This window comes from Amblyomma americanum, chromosome 1 (assembly GCF_052857255.1).
Source record: "Amblyomma americanum isolate KBUSLIRL-KWMA chromosome 1, ASM5285725v1, whole genome shotgun sequence".
NCBI classification, from domain to species: Eukaryota; Metazoa; Arthropoda; class Arachnida; order Ixodida; family Ixodidae; genus Amblyomma; species Amblyomma americanum.
In genome coordinates, this window is record NC_135497.1 from 460,802,351 (window position 1) to 460,825,454 (window position 23,104).

Sequence of the window (23,104 nt, forward strand, 5' to 3'; positions counted from 1 at the left end):
TCACTCAACTTGAGATCACAAATAATTAGCTGCTGCTGCACACGGTACTTCTGGTTCTTAAAAGTTGTTTGTGATAAAAGCTGAATTATGCCGCAAGGCTATTTTTAAACCTCATTTGGTGGATTCTTGCCACGTCACTTGGAGCAAACAAGCAGTCCTCAACAAAAAAAATTGACATTTTTTTCAGTTTTGTGAGCCTCAAACTTATTCATGATGCCATTATTATTTTCGCTTACTCGCAATGGCAATGAACAGCTCCAAGCATAGAGTATATACATTTCGGACACAAATCGAAGATATTTTTTAAACGGTTATCTGGCTATCATGTTTACATTATACATCCCAAACCCTTAAAATCAGCAAAAGCTTACCGCAATGCAGTGCTAGTTATGCTTCCACGTCTGGGAAAGGTGTTGCATTTATACAACCACATCACATGCAGCTTTCGCCGGGTTGAACAATTTACACAGCATAGCGTAAACATTGCACAATTCTTCCACGAATGTACAAAGTGAATCATTTTATTACTGCGCAAACGTGAAAGTTTACTGCATATCTCCAAACCAATTCACTGCATAGCGAGTGTGGACAGTACATCACAATCAAACATCAAAGAAACTCTTCCATCGCATCGCCTTCGGTCCTCACACTTTTGCTTATGCTGCACTGGTACGGTAGCAGTGTTTAGGTTACAATTTTATTCGTGCATATCCCTCGACAAAGGCATGTTACTAAAACTGTACTTAATGGAATAGTCTGAATCGCACTGCTTCCAACGTTTTAGTTATATATGCACACAAACTGCAGTAAATAAAAGTTCACGAATATTTGTCGATTACACAGCTATTGGTGTCATTTTCCTGTGTGTCCACCTGGCCGCATAACCCATTTACAGTTATGACTTGTCCACTGCTCTTGATATTCTTTTTAAATATGTAAAGCCCACTTTTGAACACCCAGAATATTCCTGTGTGTGTTTGCTTTTGACAACTGTGGGTCACAGGAACATCCCATACAGAAAGGAAGGTGTACCAGGGGCCAGTGGGTTAGGTCTCTGTGCAATGTGAGACATGTGGTGAGGGTACCAAATTTTTGACATTCTTCTCCAAAGAGGTCGAGGCGTGTATCAGAGGCATAGCCAGGGGGTTGGCTTATGGGGCTTCAGCACCCCTTCCACAGAATTTTTTTCGTACTGTCGTGCACTCCCGAAGAAAAGGATGGGGGGTGCTGGAATCATGCTGCATTTCGTCTACAATATGTGTTTAACGCTCTAAAGGACATTTTGGAGCAGACATTCTGAACTTGGGCTGGATCTCATGGCAACACCCGTGCATCCGGAGTAATGTAACACAAAGAGCCCCATCCGAGCACCAAGCTTAAAGGCCATCTCGATGATGAGCAGGCTCTTTGCGGCATCTCGTGGCGGCCGTGGAGTCTATAGAGCATCTGAATTTCAATTCTGAATCTTTATGGATATATAGTTTTTACAGACTTTGTCCTTAAGATAGTAAAGCAGCAAAAAACCAATGCAAGTAAAAAAAGCTCTGTTTCTTCAGGTCCATAAACGCTAATTAGGAAAACATATATCAGTTCATTACTTTTAAAACCACAGAATTTTTTGCTCTTTATTGTAACAGTTAGCATCATGATCAAAGTTCTGCGAATACGAAAATTACAAGGACATCAATAGCCCATTTCGACCTACGTTGCTCATTGAAATTCTAGCCAACGCAACGCTCCCAACACACACGGATATTGGGTACTTCGACTTGCCAAATTATCTGTGGCTTTCATTTGCCTTTTTCTTTTTATTATCTCCTTTTACTTCTTTTTGAACCAAAGCAATACCATTCTTAAATTTTGAGCGCTGAATAATTGTTGCTACTGTGCAGGCAGCTAAAATATACATTTTAGTATCGATTACGGCATTCTGCATCTGTTCTACGCATATGCTGCTGTCGCGACCGCAGCATGGCCCAAATACATCATAATTTTGTTCTTACCGTGATCGTCTATGTTTCTATGCATAGTAAAGTTTACTATCTCTCATTGCGAGATATGTAGATTTATTGGAGGCTTATAGATATATCTAAATATACTTTTGCGAGGTTTCATATATACCAGGAGTCAACTTTGTTTCCAGTGACTTTTGTTGCCCTTTATAAAGCTGTATCTTCGCAAATGTGATATTTCACCGTATGTTCACATTGCTAATATATACTTTGCAGAAATCCTACTTTTAATGTGGGCTCTCTGTGGCGACTATAAATTCGGTGCAATTACTCACAATACTGAACCGCTCGCAGCTGCGCCTGCACAACACATTGGAGCGAAGCAAAACGTCAGTGAACGTCATTGAGAATTTTTCCCTGGCCGTTGCATATGTCCAAATTGTAAACAACGATCTTCAAGGACAATTATTCGCTGAAATATCTGCTAAAATATATTTCCTGAACTTGTTCATTTCATGGTCTTCATTTTTCAAATCAGCGGCATACACTGCCTTGCTGGTTTGGAACTGATATATTTCTGAACTTACTGTTTTCTTTACTTGCTGAATAGACAGTAAACTTAGAAGCTTCGATATCAGTTACTTCTGCCACAATTTTAGAATATGAATACATTTTCTTTTATAAAAAATACATATTTTTACTTGTCTTGACAGTGCATCGTCTAATACACTACAGCATTGGCAATGCCAGTGCAGTTAATAATAATGTGTTTGATCCCTCGACTAATTCTATAAGGAGGAGACCACGCTAAAAAGCGCATTTCCTTCGCTAATAACGGTAACGAAGCCCTGCTTGCAAAACAGCCTCCACGTGCGATCTTGGAGGCTTCTAAATTTAAGTTACCTTTTTAGCTCTTCGGGATGTTTCCAGGCTCATCAAGCACCAGTGAGTATCTCGACACGCAGTGTACTACAGTGTAATGACATGACACCAGAATTTTCTCTCGAACATGTTACCTTCAAAATAGTGCCCCTCAGCTTTACACATGCAGTTTATCGCCCTTTTAACATTTTACCTGCGTGGAAACTTATAAGCAGTGCCGCTCTGAGCTTTTTTATGGGAAATTTGGTGAAAGATGAGTGCCTTGCTCCCAGAATGCTGCTTTCTTTCTGTTTATCATCACACTTTAGATATCTGCTTTTCTCATTCAAAGCAGGATATCCGACCTAATGGGAGAGAGCTTCGTTCACATACTGCTTGCTGACAAATATGTCATGTTCAATTTTGCTGTCTTTTCAATGTGGCTGGTGATGCTTATATAGCCATGTGCTACCTGATGTTTGTGGCTGTTAGTCAGCTTCCTTCTGACATCTACCCTATAGTGAATACATAAAAATCATGAACATTCCACGAGTGTTTTTGCTTGTGTAAAGAAAATAATACTTTCTCTTCAACCATATTCATATATATCTCCGCTAACAAATTGTGCTCACTCCCCTCTAATAGCATGAACGGCACTGCTAACGGCAGCAGGTTTTTTATACCTCCTTTAGATCTCCATTCAAGCTATCCAGGCGCATAAGGCTCAAGTCACGCAATGCTGTAGTGCCGCCATAACTTTCGAGGACCGCATTTTAATCACGCATTGTAATCACGTGCTTTAATCACGCAGTTCAAAAATTTGGAGAATGACTTGCTGTGCAGCATGGCTGAGTGCTACCTCCGACATTTGTTTTGTTGCTGCTTGGAACTCATACGCTTCGGCTTATTTTTTCAGACTGTGAAAGAAATAAACCATGCACTACACAGAGATTACAAAGTCCTGCTCTTGAGAAGGGGGTGAGAGGGAGAGGGAAGCTTTTTTTGTGTGTTTTCTTTTGTTGTAGTTGCAAATCTAGTGGTGTTGCATTTTCTTGCTCGAAGTTTTTAACAAAGCTCAGGTAGTAGCCCTTGCCTCATTTAGTGAGATGTTTGGAGCTTTATTTCCATTCATATGCAAACTGAACTGCACTGCAGCTGATTGAAACTAGTAAGCGAGTGCTTAATGAAACCGGCAGTTAGGCTCTATGCAGATGCATGATGGAACAAACGCAGAGCATATCAAAAGCTTCGAAAAAAGCACCAGGACCCCGCATACCCATTCAGTGCATAGAATCAGAACTTTCAATTTGGGCAATCAGTCTTGTATTTTAATCTTGGGGCATAACGTGCTATTATATGCCTATTTTTGGAGCAAGACTGGTATTTTTACGCCAGCAAGAGGCATAGAGCTACTGCTGCAAGGCTGGCAATGTCCTACCTAAGGGGCATCTATTGTCCGATTCAAGTAAGCAAGTCACACATACAAGAGCTCCATCATAAAGTAACTATTTAAGGGAATCATAGAATGGACAACAAAACGCTCACGGGAGCGTACTCCAGCGCAGAGCTCCACCGCAGCACACCAGTGACATCGTCGCTGGACTCGTCGTTTCCGACATTTTCGGCGTCGTGTAGCACCAGGTCCAGGGCATATCCCAGTACTGGCCGGCATTTCAAAAGGCCCTGGAATGCACAGAATATGTATTGCAGCAGATGATGCAGCAGTCGTTTGTCACACTACTTCTGGGGCCCATGTGACCAGATTTGCTGCTCCTCCTTGGGAGTTGCGCCATAACGCACCCCAGTGCTCAGAAACCAAAACCGGTACTGCTCAGTTCAATTAATTTGTTTATAAATTATGACTCATATATATGAATCGTGGCGCACGTATTATTTGATGGGGCAATGTGCAATGTTTTAAACTAAGAAGAACATGCCAACGAAAAAAGTTTCGTCCCACCACTTTGTGCACTGAAGTTGCATGCTCATTGAGTGCTATTTGCAGATTTAGCATAGAAGCCTTGTTCAAGGGCAGTTGGAGTATTTTCTTTTCTTGTTGTGAGAAATAGACGAAATTCAAAGGTGCAAATGCATGAAGCTTGTAAGTGAAGCATCCAGCTGTGAAGGAGAGACTCTCAAACCAGAGCAAATTTTGCTGCTAACATAGTCTACAACCACACAGAATTCAGTTATGCTCAGCACTTCAGAAATTCACTTCTACGCAATATTGACTGAGATACTAAGGTATGGTCAAGAATAATTTCAATATGCAATGGCAAAAGAAAAGAACCAAAAACCTTATCGGACAATATGCAGCCAACTAGTAAGGAGAAAGTGTCATCATTGTGTACAGTGGAATGATCACATGATATTAAAAGTCATTGCATGTTTGCACAAAGTGGAACAATTAAACACCACCAGGTGCCACTTTCTCCCCACTGGCGATAAATATAAAGATCTAGCGGTTGATAAAGAGTGTTCATCCAGCCCACTAATGGCATTCATGATGAAATGCAACAATATGCCGCCTAGATATGCAGTACAGGGCGGGGAGAGAGTACACTGTGAGACGTATTGGGCATTTACATGAGCCCGAAAAAATCGGGTCAAGTGGACATGTCAACTTGAAAACCGCCTGTCGGGCTCTTGTTACATTAGGTTGTCTGGCTAAGCAACCATCGGGTTGGGATGAGCCAGCCCGGCTGCAAGGGTTAGAGGTTGACTCAGGCGGATCTGCCTGGCACGGTGCATGTGAACGCTGACAAGGTAAAAGGAAATATTAGAGTATGGGCCCTCATGACTTGGGGCCCCCTATTCCAAGCTGCTCTAAGCTGCCCTGCAAGGAATGAAAAGCTCTTTTGTGGAGGCTAAATTTTGCCAAATGAGGTTCTGCTTCCAACCTGTGTGTTTTAGTGCGCTAGCACTTATAGCCATTCACCACATTTAGTGGCGCGCACTCTCGCGCGTGTGTGTGTGTGTGTGCGTGCGTGTGCGTGCGTGCGTGCGCGTGCGTGTGTGCACGTGAAGCCGGTTTCGTGGCAGCCTGCTCACCTGCCCACTTTGTGGTGGGCAGGCAAGCAGCGTGCCCATATTGCCAGGCAGCAAATTGATTAATCGTGAGGGGCTGATCGGAAAGAGCAAACTGAATTGCAACCCTACCGTAGGAATCCAAGTCCCACTGATGGCAGCCCCTGCCTTAGAAGGGGAGTGGTGCATCGCTTGAGTGCTCCACTACTGCACCAGGAGTGATAGAGTCCCAGAAATCTATGAATGTAGATAAAGACCAATTCCGCATATATGGACATTAACGCATTACTACTATCTGAACAACTGCTATTCACGAACTCTGGATCTGAACACCGGAACCAAAAGAAAAAGTGACCTGCTAGTGCAACTAATTCACATTGGTCAAACTGCGCAAATCGGCCATCATTATTTTAAGCGAAAAGCTTCACTAAGTTAGATAGAGCAGTCATCGCGTAGGTTGGAGAATGACCACGAAAACTTTGAGCCCAACCACATTAGCCGTGTATGATCATATCCGTTATTGATGGTGTCAAACCCTCGACCCCTCACCTTGACCCACGACCATTAGTTGACTTTTGACCACTGACCTTAAGAACATCCGATGGGGTCATGTGAAGCCAAGTGATGACATCTGATGGGGTGTCCTAAGACCATGTGATACCACATCATGGCCAAGTGGTTGTGTGGGTGTGTATAGAACGGCTGTCGCGTCAGTGCAGCACACTTGCCTGGGACGAGCCACAGTCACTTAGCAAGCATGCTTGCTTTCTACTGAATTCCAGGGTTAGCCAAGCTAAGCCACGGCCAATTTTTTCACCAATGTGCATCCCTTGAAATGTGTGCTCCACGGCCCTATACACACATAACTAGAGAGGAACTGAAACGTGACAGCCTAGGGGTGACTGCGGTGGGCCTACAAAGCTACCGCTATACTAAGACACTGATACCAATTCTTCAGTCATGTTGCTTTGTGCTAGTGTCACCGGCAAGCGACCGCATGAAATGTCTCCACTCCCGAGTCAACTTCCATAAGAATCAAATGTTTGCGGACCTCTGATGTCCTGTAACACTCACAGAACACAGCCGTTAGACCACACGTCGACCTCGAAGCTGTGCCTCTTTTTGGCCAACGCCTCTGGGGCGATATAGTTGGGCGTTTCACCGAGGGTCTTCCTTCGATCGCCACCGCTGTTCACCCGAGCTGCGAAACCAAAGTAAGCCACCTTGAGCTGCATGTCCATTGAGCAGCAAATCACTCAACATGAGATCACGATTAATTGGCTGCTGCTACACTAGGTACTTCTGGTTCTTAAGAGTTGTTTGTGATAAAAGCTGAATTATGCAGCAAGGCCATTTTTAAACCTCACATGGTGGATTCTTCCAACGTCACTTAGAGCAAACGGAGCAGTCTTCAACAACAAATTGACATTTTTTTCAGTTTTGTGAGCCTCAAACTTATTCATGATGCCATCATTATTTTCGCTTACTCGCTATGGCAATGAACAGCTCCAAGCATAGAGTATATACATTTCGGACAAAAATCGAACATATTTTTTAAACGGTTATCTGGCTATCATGTTTACAATATACAGCCAAAGCCCTTAAAATCAGCAAAAGCTTACCGCGATGCGGTGCTAGTTATGCTTCCACGTCTGGGATAGGTGTTGCAATTATACAACCACATCACATGCAGCTTTCGCCAGGTTAAACAATTTACACAGCATAGCGTAAACATTGTACAATTCTTCCACGAATGTACAAAGTGAATCAATTTATAACTGCACGAACGTGAAAGTTTACTGCATATCTCCAAACCAATTCACTGCATAGCGAGTGTGGACAGTACATCACGATCAAACATCAAAGAAACTCTTCCCTCGCATCGCCTTCGGTCCTCACACTTTTGCTTATGCTGCACTGATACGGTAGCAGTATTTAGGTTACAATTTTATTCGTGCATATCCCTGGACACAGGCATGTTACTAAAACTGTACTTAATGGAATAGTCTGAATCCCACTGCTTCTAATTTTTTAGTTAAATATGCACACAAACTGCAGTAAATAAAAGTTCACGAATATTTGTCGAATACACAGCTAATGGTGTCATTTTTCTGTGTGTCCACCTGGCCGCATAACCCATTTACAGTTATGACTTGTTCACTGCTCTTGATATTATTTTAAATCTGTAAAGCCCACTTTTGAACCCCCAGTATATTCCTGTGTGGGTTTGCTTTTTGCGACTGTAAGTCACAGTAACGTCGCATGCAGAAGGGAAGGTGTACCAGGTGCCAGTGGGTTGGGTCTTTGGGCAATGTGAGGCATGTGCTGAGGGTACCAAATTTTTGACAGTCTTCTCCAAAGAGGTCGAGGCGTGTATCAGAGGCATAGCCAGGGGGGTGGCTTATGGGGCTTCAGCAACGCCCTCCCCCCCCCCACCGAATTTTTTTCGTACTGTCATGCACTCCTGATGAAAAGGATCGGAGGTGCCGGAATCATACTGCATTTCGTCTACAATATGTGTTTAACGCTCGAAAGGACATATTGGAGCAGACATTGTGAACTTGGGCTGGATCTCGTGGCCACACCCGTGCATCTGCAGTAATGTAACGCAAAAAGCCCCATAGGAACACAAAGTTTAAAGGACATCTCGATGATGAGCAAGCTCTTCGCGGCATCTTGTGGTAGCCTTAGAGTCTACAGAGCATATGGATTTCAATTCTGAAACTTTATGGATATATATTTCTCACAAATTTTGTCCTTTAGATAGCAAAGGAGCAAAAAACCAATGCAAGTAAAATGTTCTGTTTCTTAAGGTCCATAAATGCTAATTAGGAAAACAAATATCTGTTCATGACATTTAAAACCACAAAACTTTGTGCTCTTTATTGTAACAGTTAGCTTCATGATCAAAGTTATGCGAATACGAAAATTACGAGGACATCAATAGTCCATTTTGACCGACGTTGCTCATTGAAATTCTAGCCAACGCAACGTTCCCAACACACACGGATATTGGGTACTTCGACTTGCCAAATCATCTGTGGCTTTCATTTGTCCTTTTCTTTTCTTTTTATTATCTCCTTTTACATCTTTTTTGAACCAAAGCAATACCATTCTTAAATTTTGGGTGCAGAATAATTGTTGCTACTGTGCAGGCAGCTAAAATATACATGTTAGTATCGATTACTGCATTCTGCTTCTATTCTACGCACATGCTGCTGTCACGAATGCAGGTTGGCCCAAATACATCACAATTTTGTTCTTACCGGGATCGTTCATTTTTCTATGCGTAGTAAAGTTTACTACCTCTGATTGCAAGAAACGTAGATTTATTGGAGACTTATAGATATATTTAAAGATATTTTGCAAGGTTTCATGTATACCAGCAGTGAACTTTGTTTCCAGGGACTTTTCTTGCCCTTTGTTAAGCTGTATCTTCGCATTTGTGATATTTCATTGTATGTTCACATTTGTAATATATATTTTGCAGAAATCCTACTTTTTATATGGGCTCCCTGTTGCGACTATAAATTCGGTGCAATTACTCACAATACTCAAACCGCTAGCAGCTGCGCCTGCACAACACATTGAACGAAGCAAAATGTCAGTGAACATCATTGAGAATTTTTTCCTGGTCGTTGCATATCTCCAAATTGTAAACAAGGTTCTTGAAGGACAAATATTCGCTGAAATATTTGCTAAAATATATTTCCTGAACTTGTTCATTTCATGGTCTTCATTTTTCGAGTCAGAGGCATACACTGCCTTGGTGGTTTTGAACTGATATGATTCTGAACTTACTGTTTTATTTACTTAATTCGGTCCGAATCAGGCAAGTACGCCACCTAAATGTAGTATGAAACAAAACTGACCACCAAAATCAACCTCTGCGCGAAACTTGAGACCGAACAAGCGTGTGATTAGACAAAGAGAATTTTTTTTCTCTGAATTACCCAACATTCGATACAACAGTATATCTGAAAACACCGCTTCATTGTCAGTACAAACGATAGCGCACAGATTGAAAATAAATGATATCCACATCACAAGGCGACTGTGTGTCCGCATAGGCGCCAGATAAGTTGAACTGACCAGGTGCTAAATAACGCACGGTGCCTTTCCGGCCGACATTGTCGGGCTCGGATTTTTTTCGACGATCCTATACCTTCCAGCCCACAACAGCAAAAGGCCGCGAAAAGCGCGCCAGGAGAGCCTTGCAATCACGGGTTCTTAATCGATTAGTTTTGCTGCGCGCACAGCACAAAACAGATCGACAAAGAAACGAGGCACATTGATCGAGAGCGGAATGGATACCGCTCCTAACGCAGTTTAAAAATCGGGATAAAAAGCAGTCTCTACGCAGATAATTTGTTCTACACTCAGTGCACTGCCAACAGAGGTTCAGGAGACAATCCAAACAAAAGAGCATCGTGTAGACTTACCGTGAACGCCTGATTAAGCTGGATATTCCCCGAAGAGCAATTCCAACGCCGACGACACACACTACGCAAACACCTGCAAATTGTTACATGGTTGCCTGCTCCGCAAATTGTATTCCGCTGTCTTGTTGTGAGGAACAAAAGCCTAATAAACAGGCGTGTCGTTACTTTTCATCCATTCGTAGCCTGCAGCGTGTGCTATGCAAGCAAACAGTTAACATTCCGTTTTCTAAGCACATTTTTTTACGTACACAAAACCGAAACTTTGTTATTTGACCTGCAGTAATTATCCTGTTTTTGGTGCTCGAAAACTGGAGCGCGCAGCTTGAATGGTTCGCCAGCGTCAAAGCGTCGGGTAAATGAAATTATTAAGTACAGTCACCCTAAAACTTATCTAGAATGCTCGAAAGGCGTGCTCGATTGCGCATTTATCAAATTTGCCGCTGCCCAGCGGAACCGGTACAGCTTTTAAGGACATGAAGTGTCGGATTTCAAGCCTAGGCCCCTCGCAGATGACACAAGTGTACTCTACGGTGCGGCGTTCGAGCGCTCTAGTCAGGTGTGTGGGAGACTGCAGTACATTCAAGTGAATGGTTCGTCGCAGAACCTTAATGCATGAATGAAAACGGCGAAAAAACAAAAAGGTAGATGTTCATCACGCACCAAGAAATGCTTTTTCCTGCTTATACCAGCAGCGCTTCAAAAAGGTGGGCGTGATCGTGGTTTACCGCATCGGTCTTTTTCTTCACGAATGAGGAATATTGAATCACTCATAAACGTTCCTGCGTTAAGCGTGTTTAACAATAACGACCGAACAATAAAAGTGAATCCAAATTTCCAGACTTATTTCGTTTAAAAGAAAACTGTTCTTTTACTTCACGTAAAATAGTTTACTGTTTCCATATGAGTAAGCAAACGTCCAAAGAACACCCATTTGACTTTATGCAGTGCCGTGAATCTTTATCGTGAACACTTTAAAATATTTCTCAGACTTGACCGCTGGTTAATTGTTGGAGGTGGAAATGCACACAGAGCTTTTGACAACGACACTTGCTTCGTTCAGCCATGCATGATGCAAACCGGAATCGCCTGCACCAAAACCGATCCGGACTGAAAGCCATCAGCGCCTGGTTGCTGCCCACGGACGGCGGTGGCGCCATCGGAGGACCCGCGCGCCTTCAACGTTAGCTTCGCGCCTTTCGCGTCAAGCCGCCATGCGCGGCTGGACCAGGTAAGTACCGTTGTCAAACTTACTACAAGGCAAAAGTTACCACGATAACCAAGCTCTGTGAGAAAGTTTTATCACAAATGAAGTTTGGGGGAAAAAATTGTCTTCACGATAGATATACAGTGTTGTGCGTTTTTATCGTGAACACTTTAAAAAATTTTCCCGCCTCAACCGCTGGCTCATTTGCCGTGAAACTTTACACAGAGCTTGCGTATTATGATAACTTTTGTATCGTAGCAAGTTTGACAACGGTATTTACTTAGTTGAGCCGTGCATGATGCGAAAACATAATCGTCTACGTAGAGATCGGCAACGAAAACTCGCAGACGACGCTTTTTCGCTGAAGAGCGGCTGTGGCGCGTCTGTTTTCAGGAGCGGAAAGCGTCACGACGAGACCGTCGGAGAGTGTGTTGCAAGAAGCGCGGGCCCTTTGAATATGCCGTTCCGGCCGTTTCGTCTGCTTCAACTGAAGCGCTTACAAAACTTTCGAGTAACTGAGCGGAAAAAAAATCAGAACAGCTGATTTAACAAGGCTTTACGTTTCAAAGAATATTGTTTGCAACGCTCGTCTCGGCGGCCTTGTCGTAACGCTTTCCACTGCCGAAAACAGATGGCGCCACTGCCGCGCTTCAGCGAAAAAGCGTCGTCTGCGGGTTTTGGTTGCCGATCTCTACGTAGACGATTATGTTTTCGCCTCATTCACGGCTCAACTAAGTAAGTACCGTTGTAAAACTTGCTACGACACAAAAGTTACCATAATACGCAAGCTCTGTGTGCAGTTTCACGGCAAATGAGCCAGCGGTAGAGGGGGGGAAATTTTTAAAGTCTTCCCGATAAAAACGCACAACACTGTACATACTGCAGATTGTCTAGATAATTTGAAAACAATGCCCAACACTTCCAATTGATTTCCATCTCTAAATTGTCGATAGACGAAAGGAAATTATAATTTATATAGGCCTTGGTGCTGGTACGGTCTTCAAATTCTCAAGAGAGAAAAAATTGCAATTCTTAAAAACCACAGCTAGTTGAGGTCGCGGGCAGTTGCGCAGGGGTGGTGTCGGGCAGCGCATACCCAGGAGTTGTAGCTTGACCCTCCTTGGTTTTCTTTGTAGGTTTTTGTCAGCGGTTTTTGAGCAGCCGCCCTCCCGGCGCTGTTCTGATCAGTTTGTTTTCAACAAACACGGTAAAAAACGGCAACGACGGTTATCCGGCGGCAAAAAAACGAGGCCTTGCAAAGTCGCGTTCGGGCCCCGAAGCAGAGCCGACACGCGGTCCGCACGCAGACCCCTGTATCTGCGGAGGGTCCACGCGCCAATTTATCGCTTCCGACGGCACATCGCGTAACTAGCGCCTCCTCTATGTAAAACTAGAGTAGCTAGGCGCTGGCGTACGGACTAGATGTGCTAGAGACGGGCGCCGAAGGGTCAGAGCACGAGACGGTGCGCGTGGTCACGACAGTGTTTTCGCCGCCCCTGAGTCCTGACTGGCGTTTTCGTGTGTTAGTGCATCTTTTCAGTAGCTTCAAGCGGAAATGCGTAACGTCTTCGTGGAATTCACGTGGTGCCCACAAGTTAACTATATCGTAGGCATTAGAGTACTTTTGGCTCAGTGGTGGCCTGATGTCATCATCGTCATAAAACTTTTATTTTACTTTTATTGAGTACAGGTGAACAGCAACCTCTGCCTCCCGATTCTTGGCCGATCTCGTAACTAACAACAGCAACAGTCTGCCTGCTGCTCTTGTGGAATCAACGTATTTTCTTCTAAACTGGTGATCTGGAACATGGACAGCAACGCTGTGCCCCATGACGTTTGCCAGGCTCCGACGTTCCACGTCCCTTATATTGACGTTTACGCCATCCTTCTTTTGCCATTATTCTGGGCGCAACTTCGTGACGTAAGGTTCTTACAAGCCGAAGCCCGTTTTCGACGGGCGAAAATTACCTCCCAGCTATCCCGGTTCGGCCACCTTCAAGCCTCGCTCCCCGCCGAGGTCGCGCTTGAGATTCGCAACATCCTGGCAAGTGCCCCAGCAGCGGATCTGTATATGACCAAGTGAAGGCAGCCATTCTACAGCGCACTTCGCCATCCGACCGCAAGCGGCTGCAGCAGCTCCTTTCCGCGTCAGAGGTCGCCTACCGGCGTCCAACCTAACTTCTTGGGCCCAGCATGCGCCACTCCCGGGTCCTTCGGGAGCTCTTCCTGCAACGCTCTGGTGCAGATCTTTCTGGCGACGGCCACCGACACGCCACCTGCGACTTAAGCCGACCACGCGTACATGATCATGGACATCGCCACGCTCCATCAGGGGCCACCCTCTGTGGCGTGTGGTTGGTCCCCAGCTCTGGACGATTCGCCGCTGCCAATTTCAAGAACTCCTCAAGAACTTGCCAAGCTGCGCTACGACATGCGTCGTCTGCAAGACGTCGCTGATGGTCTTCCAGGCAGGGCGTTTCTAGTCTCCTCTCTCGTCCTCAGCGGCGTTATCCCAACGCCACCTAGAGGAATTAGTCTAGGTGGCGTTGTAAAGACGCGCGTTTCCTCGCGGGGTGCCGGGGTAAGGAAGTTTCAATGCAAGTTAGGGAGGTCCTCGAAAAAACAAAAAACGGGCTGCATGCGGTGGCAGCCACGGATAGCCCACTGAAAATGTTCGCGGAAAAACACGTGTCCGCGGCACTCCCGGGACTAGATTCTCTGTAAGCGCTGTGCACTGCAGCGCACGGCTCCGCCATGAGGGCTTGAAAGTAGCTTAGTTTTGTAGGATATTTCTGAATTTTAAAACTTCACATGCGCATGAAAAAGAGGTTTTGGTACCTGCCAACGTCGCCGGCTACTTATTTTCGCAACGGGAGCTGCGACAAGCAATTAATACACAAGATAGAACAAATAGACACGCCAGAAATGCTTACGCACAGTGAATGAATGAGAATATCTTGGAATGTGGTAAGATAATCACATGAAGAATAAATAAGCAAAAAAGACAACATATAAATAACCAATAAGCAAGACTATGTTTGCAGTAATATATGTATAATAACCACAATCATATGCGCAAAACTGAATGCAATTTAAAGGACATAACATTAACGCCATGATAACAGATTCAGAGGTAACGCGACATATTGATTGAGGCAGTCAGGAAGAAAGAAATTGAACTGAGTACTTGGAGACAGAACAGAGACAGTGGGCCATACGCGAGTGGGGGGTTCATTACGCGAGTAAATACGATATATGGGTTGCCTTACGACTGTATGCTAATCAGTACGTGTCGCAGTAAAATGAAGAGAAAAAAATAATATGAAATAAAATGAAAAATGCTTCCGCATTGAAAACTGAAGTAGCTTCAAGCGTCCTCCGCATTTTTTTAAATTTAAAAATGACGAGCGGAAATACAAAGCGACGCAATAAAGTGACCCAACTGTAGTCTCTGGTATGTTGCCGGCCATGATATGAGCGTCTAATATTGTCTCTTTGCGGGCTGCAACACTGTGAACACCGAACAACCTATGTTGCTGAACGTACTTAGAAATTTGTCGCAGTACTCCGGCAGCGGGCGCTGCTTATCAAGAATCTAAGACTAAAAATATATACGCAGTTCAAGATGAGACAACAGCGTGGAAACATATGGCGAGCGCCGGCGCGTTCGGCTGAGCTCACAACTGCACTTATGAACCGGCCACCAATGGCGCTGCGTCGCTTTGCACCCTGCCTTAAAGAGTACTTTGCACCTTTTAAAGCAACTAAAACATAAAGCGGAGAAATGATGCTGCCACACCTCCATGTACCGTATGTGAGTTTTTTTTTCCTGTCGAAAGTCTACAATCGATTGAATGTAAATAATCACTTGTTAGCTCCTGTGGTGTTCTGAAAAATCTTCAGAATGCCCCGTGATGTCATGATAGATATACGGCTTTTACGTCGACAAGTCAAGTATATGAATTGTGGAGTTTGCAACGCGCGTTAGCACTATTCTAAGGTTATAACAGCAATCTCTATCACCCGTACCGCTGTATGCTGATTTTCTCTTCCATGGTGCACCACATGGGTTATCGATAGCCGAAAAAAGCGCTCTTCGATATCAAAAAGCCTGTTTTAAAAAAATGTATAAAGTCTTCGGTGAAACATCGTGTAATTGAAAGAGTCCCCCGCACTGATCGCTCAGGGAAGAATCGGAGAAGCAGCATCATGGCCCGGTGACCTCTCTGGTCGGGAGGGCAGTGACACAGTATGCATACTGATTAGTAGTCAAAGCGAGAATGTGGCTTAAATGGCAGCATTCAAGTAATTTTCCTCTAGGCGTAGCTTCATTTTACTCACCTGATATATTTTACAGAAATAGCTGTCAGATTTGATAGAGATCATGAATTTCACAGATTGCGAGCATAACGTTCTCTTATATTGCTTCTACCTGTAACGTACGCCGCTATACTTCTCGAGGCGAAGTTCCCGTGTCCCCACTAGATTTCGCAGAGAGGCAGCGACGCAATGCTGGTTGTTTCTGTGGTTCAATCCGACGAAGAGGCATTGCGCTGCTATTCACGACCTCGCAATGAGAAGTGAATGGAGCCATTTGGCCAGAGACTTCGGCGATAACGCACCTGCCACTGCCTGATTACATTCTATACGCTTAGCCTCATTTAAGCCTGACTTCAGTGATTGAGTGAGTCCATCATATTCGGACATTGTCAAGCACTCGAGAGTTATCGGTGCATCCACAACGACAGTTTCCTCGCATCCATCTCCCCACGCGTGCTCTGCGGTGCGACGCGTGCCGTCAGTTTCAAGTTGGACTGAGACCAAGGCGAAACTGTTGAAGTAGTAGTGCCTGGTAAACGCAGGAAATTATTTGTCAAGTGCTCTATGCTAGAATCTCAGGATATCACATTTGTACGATGCCTAACCGGGTTATGTCAAGGAACTGATTGTTCTACATTCCGATTATATACGAAAATCGAAACAAGACAAGGTCAGTAATCAAGAAAAGATGGCTTATGCACCTGCGCCAAAAGATGTGAAGAGAAAACATGTGTGCTGCTAGTAGGAGATTCAACGAAGTGTGTTCGGCCATTGAACAAAGTTAAATGACGGTAGGTAGACGAGGAAAGCTTGTTTTATATTGGAACACTTCAGAGCAGAATCGATTATAAATTCATACCCAATGTTCACAACAGAACTGCCCGAGAAGCGTTGGCTTCCCGTTGCTCAGATACGTTACAACAATCAGAATTGTGAAGGCGGCTGATCTAGGAGATACCGCATTTTTAAAGTTAATGCAAAAAATCTGAGCTTTTCTTCCTCCATCATCAGTTTTGCTCTGTCCTTTTGTCACCCTGCGGACAGGTGGAAAAGATCTGTGTGGGCGTCCTTGAAACGCACACACGTCCTATTCCATAGCCGAATCCGCAGGCTAGCGGCCTTTCTCAGTCATATATAGCACAAAAACATCTATGCTGCCATGTTTGCGCGTTCGCATGCAGTAACTAGTGCCGTGAACATGTCATCAGGATCTAGACCACGTAAACTTGCAAATGGCCACCGCCAAAAAGAAAAAAAAGAAAACCTACAGGCGGTAGCCTTAGGTAACAATATTAGTGCAAAACAGTGCGCTCGTGAACATATATTCTTAGAAGCACGCTTAGGCATGTAGATCCCAATTATGTATCATAAAAGTAGTTTATAGGCTACGAAAAACAAGATTGCGAACGTCACGAACACACAAGCGCGTAGGTACACCTGTTATACGCAGCTGAGAAAAGCTTTTCACGGTCGGTGAAAACTTGGAACGATGGCGTTAAAGGGACACTGAGGCGAACCCTATCAAAATTTTTTTTGTTAGCAATATCTTATAGTTCGGCATTTCATGGCTTTGTTGACGCTTGTCCGGGAGCGAAAGATGCATTTATTTCAAAGAAATTTGGATTCGAAGTTGAAAAATTTTTTCCCGCCGCTCGATTCAAACTCGAGAACTCTTATGACGACACGGAGAACTCTTATGAGGACACAGAACGGAGTGACGTGAAACATGACGTAAACGGAGACTCCGTGATTTCTGACGGCTAGCGGTGTGGTCTAGCAGCTGCCGAAATGAAAGCTACCGCTGCCGCACGTTGAAGGCATCTATCGGGTGTCGCCACCGTCGCTTCGTTTACGTTTGCACCGGCGTCTTGCCAGCGTTACAATGGATCCCGTTCCCGAACACGACGACGTAGTTCTCGCAAAAACTTTGGCCTGCATTTCAGCGACCTCAGCCCCACAGAGCGTGCGATGCTTTTGAGGGAGCACGGTTAGGTTAGGCCCCAGCGGGTGGTTTCCCCCTTCCTTAGAGAGCAGCCGTTGCAAACTAAATATCATAACCCCAGTGCGCGGAGTCGCGAGGGGTGCGTTGCGCCCATCGGAGGCTGGTCGAGGGTTTGGGGCCAACGGATTGTGATTCCTTGAACGGAGCGGTTGCACGGCGCAGCAGGCAGCGTCGAGGTCTCCCACTGTTGCAAGGGTCAAGTTATTTATTCATTTTTTGCCACAAAAAACAAATGGGTGCTCGACGGCGGTCGCGTTTAAAGTCGGCGACTTGAAACCAAAGCCGGCGCACGACGCTTCAACGGCTTCCGTTAGATCCAACGGATCCACTGGATCTGGCTCTCTCGCCAACTTGCATGTACCTTCAGATATGTACTGCGAATGGATTAAAAATAGCCGAGCTCGAAAAGAACAGCTCCGCCGAACTTCGCAGCTACTTAATATAACGCGCACCTCGCCGCGGAGCCAAATCAGTCTGGCTGGGCCGGCGGCGGCTGGCGCACTCGGCGCGAAATCGATACATGCTCCAATCTCCCCGCCAGTGTGGTCAGTCTCGCTTTGACCGACGTGACTTCGCCGTGCAGGGCGCGCGCGCGCGCCTCGCCGCAGCATAAACGCGCCTTAACAGAGCCTGCGCTTACCCGCTAACCAACGTATTCAGCGGCGGCATCCATGGGAGCCACTGAAGCCGCCCGCCCACTCACTAAATAAAAGAAAAGAAGTTCGGTGCCGGGGTTCGGAATCGAACCAGGGCCTTCGGCGTTTGAGGCGGAGGCGCTGCCGCTCCGCCACGACGGCTCAACTTACAGCCGTCAATAAAGGGGCATCTAGTGAATGCACTCTTCTGATGCAGAAATCTCCGCGCTTTCGCTAGGTATATCCTGGCCTAACAGAGCTAGGCCGTCAGCCATGTTTCTGAACTGCCTTGTACCTTGTCTCCCGTCCCTAATAAACGATTTCCGTTAAGTAGTTTGAAGTTGACTGGCACAGCCGGGAATGTTTCGCCGGGCAAGCGTGCGAATACACAAGTGCTGCCTTGTACGATCACCGACCATCGTGCCATCATAGATTTTCATTCGACCGTGGCGATCATCTGATCAGCCTTAACAGGCTCCTTCAAAGGTTAACTAGCACTTGAAGTTGCACTTGGAGTTCCTCTGCAGCTCGCCGCTTGTAAATCGAAGCGCGTCCAAAACAAAACCACGGGGCACGCAAAGCTCATAGACGCGAAGCGCCATAACAAATCGAAACTCTCCTGACCGCCTGTGGCGCCGCCAAGCTTCCGTTTTCTTTGTTTCCAACATTCAGGTTGTCTTTTGCCTGCCTTCCTTATGTGATATAAGTGCACTATTGGTTTTAAAACAAAACGTACTTCAATACTGATCTGCGCAACCTACCTTTGTCAGCCTCAGAGATTCGCGAACCAAGTAGGATGGAAAATTCCTCCAAGGTGGCGTCTCTTGTCCTATGGCGTCACCACGCTTGTACTTGCGAGATTGGCCTGTGGTGGCGATACCTTTATTTTGGTTCTTGCTATTTTCTACCTTACAAGAGCTTTGTTTTCAGTAAGAGTGGCGTTTTTGCGATCAGGAGCTGGTATTCTATCGATACAAGCCAACTTCAATTTCTCCTCATGTCCCTTTAAGCCTAGCTTGAATAGAGTTGCTGGTCCAAGCTGCCTCTCTTTCTCTTGTGTTCTTTTTCTTTTACATTATCTGAGAGGAACAATAAAAGGTTAAAATAGTGTACAGCTCATCAGTGGAGGAGCGCTAAAGACGAACCGAAGCAGTGAGCAACCGCGACCAAAATGCTGTTGCAAATGGGTTGCAAGCCCCAAGGGTAGCGTTGGCCTGGCGGCCTGGGGCAAAGCTGGAAACATCCGAAGGTCCCGGCAAAGGATGAGTCGACTGGCAACAGAACAACTTGTTTATTCTGGCATCGCAAAAGAGCAGCCGGTCAGGGCGACCACGTTACTCGAAGGGAGAAATCGAAGTCTGCCTGGCGTCCGGGGCAGCGGCTTTTTTATACCCTCGGAGTCGAGGGCAAGAAGGAACGCCTCGGGATGAGTCGCACTAGACGGCGACGCGCAGACATGTCCAGACGTGACGTGCGCGTCCGCCGGGCCGGCGCCGGTCAGACCTCCTCGCCTCCCAGTTGGGGAGCTCCTCTCTCCGGCTGCCGCGCTTTGACAAGCGTGGGCACCAACATGCACACACACACACACGCACGCACGACGACACGTGGCACTGAAACCTGTCTGGACGCGCTTGGCGGGAGGCGTTGCGGCAGCGCTGAACGGGTCCAAATGACCGCCGCTTTGAACGAAGCCCCGGCGTCCGTTGCATCCGCGCCGGCTATACCGCGCGTCGTAGCCGAAACGTAACAGACCGCCCCGCCGGGGGAAGGAGATCCAGATGGTCAGGGGACTGCATCCGCTGTCCGGAGGGATGTCGCTCGACGATGCTCGTAATCGAAACCGGTCGTCCCTCGACGTTGCTTGAGCGCAGCGCACAGAGAAGGCCTCGTTCTCAGGTTCAGGATCACACAGGACACTGCAAAGTCACTTCGGGAGAGTTGCCATTTTTGTGCTCGTTCCCAGCAAGCGTTAGAACTACGCCGAAACGCAACCGCTCAGTCAGCAAGCACGAGACAACCCTCACTAAGCTCTGCCAGGCTCTTTCCCCTTTTATACTACTGCCTAGTTCCTTACAGTAGTCAAGCAGCACTCAGAACGCGTCCACAAATTGGAAAATTGCACTAGAAAGCACATAATCACTTAGAAACACTAAACAAAAGCAATATGTTAAAAATCCTGCCTCAGGAAGAAAACATCAGTAACAAACAACTTTGAGGCGGATTCCTACGTTAGGGGCTTCGACTTAAGCCATCGGCGTTACCGTTGAGACTCCCCTTTTTGTAACGCACCTCAAAGGAATAATGTTGCAAAGCGAGGCTCCAGCGCAGGAGGCGGCCATTTTTGGGAGAGATGGTCTGCAGCCATTGGAGAGGGCAGTGATCCGTCTCAATGATAAACCTCGAGCCGGCTAGGTAGCATGACAATTTCTGAACGGCCCACACGAGACACGCACACTCTTTCTCAGTGGCGCTGTACGCCTGCTCACGACAGGTCAGCTTACGACTAGCATACAGGACGGGGTGTTCCACTTCTCCATTGTCCCTTTGGCACAGTACAACGCCCATGCCTCGCTCACTAGCATCGCACTGAACAACGAACCCTTTTGTGTAGTCTGGCGATCGTAGCACAGGCTGGCTTGTTAGGGCGCTCTTTAGGGCGCTAAAAGCTCTTTCCTTTGTCTCGCTCCAGACGACTGTTTGGGGCTCTGTTTTTCTTAGAGCATCCGTCAGGGGAGCCGCGATATCGGAGTACCTGGGGATGTACCTCTGATAGTAGCCGGCGACACCTAAGAACGACCGAATATCGGTCTTCGTGCGCGGTTGCGGGAAGTCTCGCACAGCGGCCACCTTTATTTCAGAGGGGCGGCGACGACCCTGTCCAATCACGTGACCGAGGTAGACAACCTCGGCCTGTGCTAATTGGCACTTGGGAGCCTTGATTGTCAAGCCCGCTTCGCGCAGGCGGGTTAGCACTGCCCGCAAGTGTGCCATATGCTCAGACCAGGATGCGGAGAATATCGCTACGTCGTCTAAATACGGTAAAGCGAATTCTTCCTGTCCCCGCAACACTTTGTCCATGAGGCTTGAAAAGCAGTATGGCGCGTTCTTCAAACCAAAACTCAAAACTTTAGGACGGAATGTTCCCATTGGTGAAATGAACGCCGCATACCTACTAGCCTCTTCTGTAAGTGGAACCTGCCAATAACCCCTGACAAGATCTAGGGTGGAAATAAACTGAGCGCTACTAACTTTCTCAAGGCGCTCCTCGATGTTAGGGATCGGATAAATTTGATCCTTAGTGATGGAATTAAGCCTGCGGTAGTCGACGCAAGGACGAGGTTCCTTGCCCGGTACCTCAACTAAAATCAAAGGGGAGGTATAATCACTCTCCCCCGCCTCAATAACACCGAGCTGTAGCATTTTCTTTACCTCAGCCTCCATAATATCGCGCTGGCGGGGTGACACCCGGTACGCCTTGGATCGTACTGGCTCTGGGGAGGTAAGTTCTATATCATGAGTAAGGACAGAAGTCCTACCAGGCCTCTCAGAGAACTGACCTTGAAACTCTTGTAAGAGTTGGTGTAGTTCGGTTTTCTGCTCAGGCGACAGCGGTGCTTTACTGAGTATGTCACTAATGACCTGATCAGTGTCTCCCCTGTTCGTCACTGAGCCTAGTCCCGGAAGCTCGACCGGAAGCTCTTCGGGAACGTTTACCATCATACACACCACTGCTTCCCGTTGTCTATAGGGTTTGAGCAGATTACAGTGGTAAACTTGCCGCGCTTTCCGCTTTCCTGGCAGACTCACCTCGTAGTTAACATCCGACAGTTTTTGAACAATCCGTGCTGGGCCCTCCCACTGCACGTCGAGTTTGTTTTTTAGCGATGTGCGCAATACCATTACCTCATCGCCCACCTCAAAACGACGGGCCCTGGCTGTCCGATCATAATAAACCTTGGCCCTCTGCTGGGCCTTTGCCATTGCTTCACCTGACAACTCCTGTGCCCTTCTTAAGCGTTCGAGGAGACTAAGCACGTACTCGACCACGACTGGGTCGTCGCCCCTGCCTTCCCACGAGTCTCGAAGCATGCGAAGCGGAGACCGCAGCGAGCGACCGTACACCAGCTCAGCTGGCGAAAACCCCGTAGTCGCATGCGGCGCGGTCCTTAATGCAAACATCACCCCAGGCAGACACAGCTCCCAATCACTTTGTTGCTCAAAACACAATGCTCTCAACACGCGCTTCATGACGGAGTGGAGCTTCTCAACGGAATTCGACTGTGGGTGGTACACTGAGCTGTGTAACAGCTTTACCCCACACCTTTCGAGAAAGGCTGTCGTCAAAGCGCTGGTAAACACTGTGCCCTGATCTGACTGGATTTCCGCAGGAAAACCAACTCGCGCAAATATGGACAGTAGTGCATTGACTATCTCGACTGAGCTGAGTTCTTTAAGAGGCACTGCTTCAGGGAACTTTGTCGCTGGGCAGATCACAGTCAAAATGTGTCTGTACCCCGTGGCTGTTACCGGCAGAGGTCCCACTGTATCAATAACGAGCCGTCTAAAAGGCTCCGTAATGATAGGTACCAACTTCAACGGCGCCCTCGATTTGTCCCCTGGTTTGCCAACCCGCTGACAGGTGTCACATGTCCTCACAAAGT

At 46.5% G+C, this 23,104-nt stretch overlaps 1 protein-coding gene across 4 annotated transcripts in view; it reads right to left on the reverse strand.

The window, feature by feature from the left end:
* The window catches only part of LOC144116031 (uncharacterized), a 73,831-nt gene extending 63,467 nt beyond the window's left edge, over positions 1-10,364 (reverse strand). For all 4 annotated transcript variants that reach the window (XM_077650691.1, XM_077650690.1, XM_077650689.1 and 1 more), the window contains exons 1-3: positions 10,283-10,364; positions 6,915-7,041; positions 4,359-4,496 (exon numbers count right to left, since the gene is read on the reverse strand). In XM_077650691.1, coding sequence (XP_077506817.1) covers positions 4,359-4,485 — 127 coding nt within the window. In that variant the 5' untranslated portion in view covers positions 4,486-4,496; positions 6,915-7,041; positions 10,283-10,364. The remainder of the gene's footprint in view (positions 1-4,358; positions 4,497-6,914; positions 7,042-10,282) is intronic.
* Positions 10,365-23,104: the final 12,740 nt, after the last annotated feature.